General features: G+C 43.9%; 1 protein-coding gene across 1 annotated transcript in view; it reads left to right on the top strand.

The window, feature by feature from the left end:
* JAK1 (Janus kinase 1) overlaps nucleotides 1-8,267 on the top strand; it is a 78,380-nt gene that overhangs the window by 17,176 nt on the left and 52,937 nt on the right. The window contains exons 5-7 of the mRNA XM_042783346.1: nucleotides 1,136-1,478; nucleotides 4,203-4,388; nucleotides 7,149-7,306. Coding sequence (XP_042639280.1) covers nucleotides 1,136-1,478; nucleotides 4,203-4,388; nucleotides 7,149-7,306 — 687 coding nt within the window. The remainder of the gene's footprint in view (nucleotides 1-1,135; nucleotides 1,479-4,202; nucleotides 4,389-7,148; nucleotides 7,307-8,267) is intronic.

The following is an 8,267-nucleotide window of genomic DNA, read 5'->3' as shown; positions in this document are numbered from 1 at the left end:
AGGGAGAGCTGGTGAGTGGAACCTGGCCGTCAGAGAGGGAACCGGCGAGCATCTGGCCAATGTCCCAGTCTGTGTGCACGGAGGCCCAGCACGCTGGGCTGAGGGGCCAACACAGGGATGACATGGGCCAGGGGACACCGTCCAGCCACCACATGCTCTGCTGTGTCCCACAGGGCCACGTCCACAGCTGCAGGGATGTCTACATCCCTGAACAGCCCACGACAAAGAAGCCCGCTAAACTCTGCCACGCCGGTGACATCCACGAGCTTGTCTGCGTGCCAAGGCTGGCCAGGGCGGGGCGCTCTCCATGCATCGTCTCACCGTCCCTTCTGTCCATTCCTGGAGCTGACACAGTCACTGCCCTGCTTCACCGAGAGGCCAGTCCTGTGACTGGCTCAGCAGCCTGTCGTCAGCTGATGGTGGCAGCGCCGTGACGTGAGCCTGAGCTGGCCCTGGCGCCACCCCTCCCTCGTGCCTTGTCTGTTCTGTCATCTCTTACCAAGGAAAGAGCCCCAGTGGCTCAGTGGTTGAGTGCTTTGCTGCTGACCAAAGTTTGGCAGTTTGAACCCACCCAGTGGGTCCACAGGACAAAAGATGACAGCCTCCACCCTATGGGGCGTTCCCTTCTGTCACCTGCGGTCACTGGGAGTCGTGATGGAATCACTGGCACCCAACAAACTACAGAAAACACTCTTATTTCCCCCGACCCTAGGGCTAAAGGGGGAGCCCTGGTGGCGTAGTGCCTAAGGCATTTGACTGCTAACCAGAAGGCTGGCGGTTCAAACCCACCAGCCACTCCTCGGAAGGAAGGTTGGGCAATTTGCTTCTGTAATGATATTGCCTTGGAAACCCAAGGGAGGGGTCGCTATGAGTTGGATCCGACTCAAAGGCAGTGAGTTTGGTTTTGGTTTTGGTGGAATATGTACTTTTCTTTTCTCTCTCAGTCCCTCTTTATACCCATCTCTTAATGATTGTCATCCTCTACACTTATTCTAGGAAGACTCTCTAGGAGGAGATTTTCTTTTTTCACTTGACACCAGATGATGTAAGAAAGATTTATAGATACAGATTTTTTTCTAAACTGTCCTCAGCTAATCTATACATGAAAAACAGATGTTTTCCTACTTTCTTTTAGCTACAAGCGATATATTCCGGAAACATTAAATAAATCCATCAGGCAGAGGAATCTTCTCACCAGGCTGCGAATAAATAATGTTTTCAAGGATTTCCTAAAGGAATTTAACAACAAGACCATTTGTGACAGTAGCGTGTCCACACACGACCTGAAGGTGAAATACCTGGCTACCTTGGAAACTTTGACAAAACATTATGGTGCTGAAATATTTGAGACCTCCATGTTACTGATTTCATCAGAAAATGAAATGAATCGATTTAATTCAAGTGACAGTGGAAGCATTGTCTACTATGAAGTGATGGTAACTGGAAATATTGGAATCCAGTGGAGGCAGAAACCAAATGTAAGTAGCTATGGGAGACCAGTGAGAATAGAACATCTTTGTTACACAGTGTAGTTTGTTTATCCTGTTGGAGTTACTGTCTTTCAATTCTATCACCCCCTAAACTTAGTTCTTTATTGTATCCATGTAGCACAATCTCTAAATAAATACATAATGAATTCTGTTGGGAAATAGAGAAATATAAGAATAATAGCAGGTAGACTATGTAGCAAATGTTTACTGAGTATTTATACCATGTGCCAGATGGCTTTTCTCAGCCATGTATTAACTCAGTTATTTCTCAGGGAACAACCCTTTGAGGGAAATACTGCTAGTATCCCTGTTTTACAGGTGAGCACAAAGAGGCACAAAAATAACAAATAATTTGCTCAAGGTCCTACCTAGTAAGTGATGGGACAGAAATTGAATTTAGGTCTGCAAAAAGGACAAGGAGGCCACATATTCTGACCTCCTCTAATCCCACAAGAGGAAGACAGAATCACCATCAATAGCCCAAGGCCTATTCCTGCAAGGCCAGACATGCCGCCTCGCTCCAGCCCTTTCCCCAGCCGTTCCTCCCAAAGCACCCACCACCTCTCTCCTGGGTTTGATAACCCAATGGCCACACAGAACTCACAGATTATGGAGTTTATTAGGGAAGCACCAGGCTACTTGAGGTTTTTCTAGTTCAGGAAAAACGCTCAGTCTCTCTCCCAGCCCACCGTCTCTCAGCCAAGTCTCTCACAGTCTCTCCCCCAGCAGTGCATGTCCCTCCATGTCTTACTCAGCAATGCGTGTCTCTTGTGTCTCTTTCCCAGCAGTACGTGTCTCTTTCAGGAGCACATGTTTCTTTCAGCAGCACGTCTTCCTCAACTAGCAGTCAGAGTTTTGCCTCTAGGAGGCTTCCTTTTGAGCCCGGCAGAGTGGTCAAAGTAGCCAATCATAGCATCAGAACTCTAAGCACCTGAGAGAGATTGGGAACCTTCCAGAACATTGTTTTGTGCCACTCCCAACAGAAATACTCCAGGTGGACAACTTTAGCAATCAGGAGCTCCTCAGTTGCTCATAGCAATTCCCACCTTGGAGTTTACAAAGACTTATGGGTAGAAAAGCCACACTAAGTAATTTACTTTACCGCAAAGTCCCATGAATATGGTAATCGATTTTGCATTATGAAGCTTCTTTCTTGAGGTGTTTGTTGGATGAGGCAACAGTGCATAGCCATTTAAGAGCATGGACTTTAAGCCTATATAGGCTTTGCTCCAATTCTAGCTCTACTGCCTATAGTTATATATCCTTTAGAAGCTTACTGTACCTATATCAGCTGCATATGACTCATCTGTTACTTGGAGATAAAGTATCCCCCTCACAGGGTTGTTGGGAGAATTAAATGACATTTAGCAGAGATTGGCATATAATAAGCAACAAACTATTAAAGCTCAAGTTCACTGACATTGATTCCAACTCACAGCAAACCCCTTTGGGTTTCCAAGCTGGTATATCTTTACGGAAGTAGATTGCCCTGTCTTCTTTCTGCAGAGTGGCTGGTGGCTGGTGGGTTTGAACCACCAACCTTCTGGTTAGCAGTCAAATGCCTTAGATACTGCACCACCAGAGCTCCTTATTAAAGCTACTGTTATTATTTTAAATAGTATTAAATGTGAGAATCACTTCCTCCTCCTGTTTTATTCTCATGCTAAAATAACAGTGTCTCAACAAAATGGATCGACAAGGTAGCTACAATGATGGGCTCAATCATAGTATTGATTGTGAGGATGGCATAGGACCAGGAAGTTTTTCATTCTGTTATACATAGGGCCACTATGAATTGAAACTAACTCGATAGTACCTTGCAACACTTATTAAGTGCTTCCATGTACTGAGCCCTATGTTAATAAATATTTAATCCTTAAAGAACCTTGTCAGGAGGCAGGATCTCTGTTCTCTCCAGAATGGGAAACTGGAGGCTCAAAAAGATGACCTAACATGGTAAGTAATTGGCAGAGACAAGGGTCGTAACCCAGATCTCTAGTTTCCAGTTCTCATGTTACACAAAATGTTGAAAATTTTGTTGATAAATATGACTCTTTGGATTGTTCAAGCTTTGGATTCATATCTTCTCTCGAACATTCCAGCCTGAGTATTGTTATAAAGTCAAGAAATTTCGTGATAGATTACAAATTGAGAAAGCCCATGTTCTGTCCAGTCACGATTGGGAAGAACGTGTTCTTTTATCTGTGTTGAGACAAGTATATTGGTCTGGAAGTGAGAGGACCCAGGTGTGGTTTCAAATCTAGCCAAAACCAAACCAAACTCACTGCCATTGAGTCGATTCTGACTCATAGTGACCCCCTGTGGGTTTCCGAGGCAGTAAATCTTTACAGAAGTAGATTGCCCAGTCTTCCTTCCGTGAAGTGGCTGGTGGGTTTGCACTGCCAACCTTCTGGTTAGCAGTCAAATGCCTTAGATGCTACACCACGAGAGCACCTTAGATTCATGTCTAGTGGTCAGTAATTTCCCTGAGTTTATATGCATATGGTATATTATGTAAAGAGCTTAGTCCTGTTCTCATTAAGGTTTCTTGTTGTCAGTTACCAACTCCCCCAATTCCTCTGGAAGTCCAGGCACACTGGCTTTCTTTGTCTTGGACCTAGGCCCTGCATTGGTGTCACAATCATTGACTGACCCTTTACCAATAGAAAATGGGAGTCAATTTATCTCTGTTACATTTTTGCCTCTTACCAGGTTCTTCCTGTTGAAAAGGAAAAAAATAAACTGAAGCGGAAAAAACTGGAAAATAAACATAAGAAGGATGAGGAAAAAAACAAAATCCGGGAAGAATGGAACAATTTTTCTTACTTTCCTGAAATCACTCACATTGTGATAAAGGAGTCTGTGGTCAGCATTAATAAACAGGACAACAAAAACATGGTGGGTTTGCTCTAGAAGCTACTTACCCGGGGTCTAATGACAAAAGGGAAACATTACTGAGGATGGTTATACAACACAGCCTTCTCAGAGTTCCTGTCCCAGAAAGAAAATCTGATGATTGTCTTATTTAGGCCAAAAAGACCCTCTTGGTGAGGCATTATCAACACTGGTTTTTGAGTTGCACCGGTACAATCTCATGCCTTTCTTTGGTCTTGCAAATGTGAATCAGCCTTGGGTTGTGCTCCCCTCCAGAAGATATTGTATCATCAGTATTTAACTTACAAAAGTTAGTGAATTAGAAAGAAAAGCAAATCAACGAATGTCAGTGTTTTTCCCCAAGGCCTTCTGCGAGGTCTCTCTGCTGATTTTGGGGGGGGCTTGTGGGGTCAAGTTGGTGGGAAACCCCACTTCGCACTCAAGCAGACTGTCCAGTCAGTGACTGGCCACAGTGACCATCCTGGCCATGGTGTCAGTCACACCCAGTGACTCTCGGACAGAGGAAGAAGTGTTCAGTCTCACTTCCTTTTTTTGGTATCACTTGAGGACATAATCTAGACAGGCAGGCCGCCTTGGCAGGGGAAGTGGGAACTCTGCCAAAATAAACATGTTTGTGTCAGGGGAAATTGTGGCCAAAAAGTAGAGAGCGCAAGATGGAGAGACAGAGACACCCTCACAAAGCAGAGCAGTCAACACTAACAAAGTACCAAGTTTTGCCTAAAATTTGGCAAATAGTACATCAAAATTATAATACTCGCTGCTGGAAAAGAGTCTAGGGATGTACTTTAGAACTGACGGTCACTGTCTTCCACCTAGAATATCTGTCTGTTTGTCATAATCTGTTAGAAAACAGCTTGGTGGCATGTATTAAGAACTTTGTAAATATCTATGACCCTCCATTCAGGAATCTAGGGGGTTATTTTCCAGAAACAAGGAGAATTGTAGGCAGAGGCTGATGAATTAGAATATTCAGTCCAGTATCAAAATATGAAAATAACCCAAATGTGTAGGAATAGGAGACTGGGACAGCAAATCACAATTCATCTGTGCAGTAGAAGGTTATACAGCCAAATTGCCAAACTTACAGTGATTTGGAAAAATACTTTGGCAAATGGGGGGGAAAAAACGAAATATAAAGTTTTATTTATAGGAGGACACCAATTTTGTTAAAAAATTTTAAAGGTATGCACACACATACACATGCTCATAGAAAAATAATCAAATACCGGCATTCTTCCATGCTGTTATGTGATGACATTTATTTATGATGGGCTTATGAATGATTTTAATGTTTTCCCCAAGTTGTTTTTTTTATTTTTTAAACAATAAGCATGTGTTCTGGTTACCTTTTGCTGCTCTCTGACAAGAATATACCACAAATGGTATGGCTTGAACAAACAAGAGTTTATTCTGTTACAGTTTGGGAGGCTAGTAGTCCGAGTTCAAAGTGCCAGGCTCTAGGGGCTGTGTGAAAGCCCCTCAACCTTGGGCTTTAGCTCTGTCTCTTGCTCTTGGCCCACTAGAGCTAGAGGCATCTCTTCACTCAGGCAGCTTCTGGCTGCTGAAGCTAACAAGCCGAAAGTCGACAAAATGGCACAGTCCCGATGTTACCAAACCACATGGCATGCCATTAATTTAAGTCCATTGTAATTCCCAAGGTCAGCAGAGCATGGCAGGCTACTGAACAATGACACAGCTACATGCAGGGTGCAAGCATGCCATAAGCTAGAGACTATTCCCAAAGCTGCTGCTTATATATGGAAACCAGACCACATACCCAAAGCAGCTACTCAGCTGCTTGTGGTAGATCCCACCATGGAATTGATTGCCAGTCTCATATGGGAAATAACTACAACCAGCTGCCCAGCCACTCAACCAGGCCCAGCCAAGTTGACACACAAACATAACCACAACAGCATGTCTTAATTTTATCATAAAAGAGTAATGAAAAATTGAAAGGAGAAAGAGAAAAGCTCAGGTGAATGAAAAGGTATAAAATGGAGGGAGGAAAAAAAATAAGTGCTGTTTATCAAACGTGTTACAGATATTGGGCCTTGTGTTATATGCTGTACCTTTATTAACTCATTTAATTCTCACAAGAACCCTAGGTGCAGAACATTGTGCCTATTTCAAATAGGGAATCAGACTCTTCAGGAGGTATAGAAACTTGTCTAGGGTCACACAGTGAGAAAATGGCAGGCACTTCCCTAATTCTGTCTGGTTCCAGCCTATGCCTTTTGCCTGGTGCTGCTTTCGTTTCTCAGGCGTTATCATCCCCAGGGACTCTAGTGAGGGGAGAGGTTGGTATTTCCATGAGCTGGCTCTTCAACATGGCCAACTCTTGAGGTGCAGGCAGAGGAGGAGAAGCAGTGGCAGAGATAATGCTGACCCAGTCAGTCATTGCTTGGTGCCTACATCCGGGTACAACTTGCATACTCTCCATTGCTCTCACTTCACCTTTTATGCCTCTGCCACTTTAATTCAGGTTTCCTTTTCTCCTTTCTGGACCTGTGTGGCAGTTTCTCCACAGTTCTCCCTGCCATTGCCATGCCCCACTTCCATCCAATAGTTTTGATATAATAGATGGGAAAGTGTGTTGAACTCTACAAGTTCTATGTCAAAGTAAGGTGGTATAATTATTAACAACAAGGAGTTCCCTTTGGGGTCATGTGTTCTTCATTCTGATCTAAATATCATCTCACTCTTTACCTCCCCATAAAGTCAGCTAGTATGTAACTGTGAAAATTTCTTCTCTCTCACCAGGAACTGAAGCTCTCTTCTCATGAGGAAGCCTTGTCCTTTGTGTCTCTGGTAGATGGCTACTTCCGACTGACGGCAGACGCCCATCATTACCTCTGCACTGATGTGGCTCCCCCATTGATCGTCCACAACATACAGAATGGTTGTCACGGTCCAATCTGGTTGGTTCTAGATCCTTTTTAGTTACCTTTGGTGGGGAAAGAGCCCATGTTTCAGTGATGGGGCACTTGGCCTCCTCAGACACAGATGTCCCTAGTTATTTAGGTTAGAGTCATTTGACTATGTTGGTTAATACTTTCTTGCTGCCCTCATTGACAACCCTGCTCTTCCAACCTCGGAAGAGCAGCCACTCACTTACTGGGTTTTGCCTCATAGTTCAACACCCTCGCCTCTCCACACCTGTCGGAGAAGTGCTACATTTCCTAACCTATTGCTGCAAAAACTATGGGTGATTAAAGAAGGATAGGATATAAGTATCAACATCAGACAGTGTAGCAAACACATCCTGTGACATCTTGTCCTAAAGCACTGAGTGAATATGAGGACCGTAAGGGTAAAGAAGCCTCAGAAGGAGCTTTACAGGCTATCTTGTCCTATGTGCATCTCAGAACTGGAAGCTTGTGCTCAAGTACCTCGTGATGGCACCACTAGATTACACATGCAACCATTACAGGTGTATGTACTTTTTTTGTATAGAGTTGAGATTTACGTATTTATAATTTATGCCCATTTACCTGAGTTCTGATGTTTGAGGCAACATGAATTTCACTAACTTCCTCTTGGACATATGCATGTGGACAGGTTTCAGCAGAGCTTCCAGACTAAGACTCAGAAGAAGGAAGGGGCCATCCACTTCTCAAAGAACTAGCCAGTGAAGACTTCATGAATAGCAGTGAAACATTGTCTGATATATTACTGGAAAACTTGATGAATCACCCTGAAACACTGTCTGATATAGTGCCAGAGGATGAGTCCCTCAGGTCAGTCAGAGGGCACTTAAGAGTATGACCAGGGAAGGATCCAGCAAGATGGCCGACTAGGCAGAAAGACTGCACAGACCCTCTTCAACAAAGAAAAGGGAAACCAATTAACACAGACACAGAAGATAATCCTGGACCCCTG

The sequence above is a fragment of the Orycteropus afer genome, unplaced genomic scaffold (assembly GCF_000298275.1).
Source record: "Orycteropus afer afer isolate SDZICR_OR568_19922 unplaced genomic scaffold, OryAfe1.0 scaffold00016, whole genome shotgun sequence".
Classification (NCBI taxonomy): domain Eukaryota; kingdom Metazoa; phylum Chordata; class Mammalia; order Tubulidentata; family Orycteropodidae; genus Orycteropus; species Orycteropus afer.
Note: the sequence above shows the minus strand (reverse complement) of the source record. Positions and strands in the feature narration are given on the sequence as shown.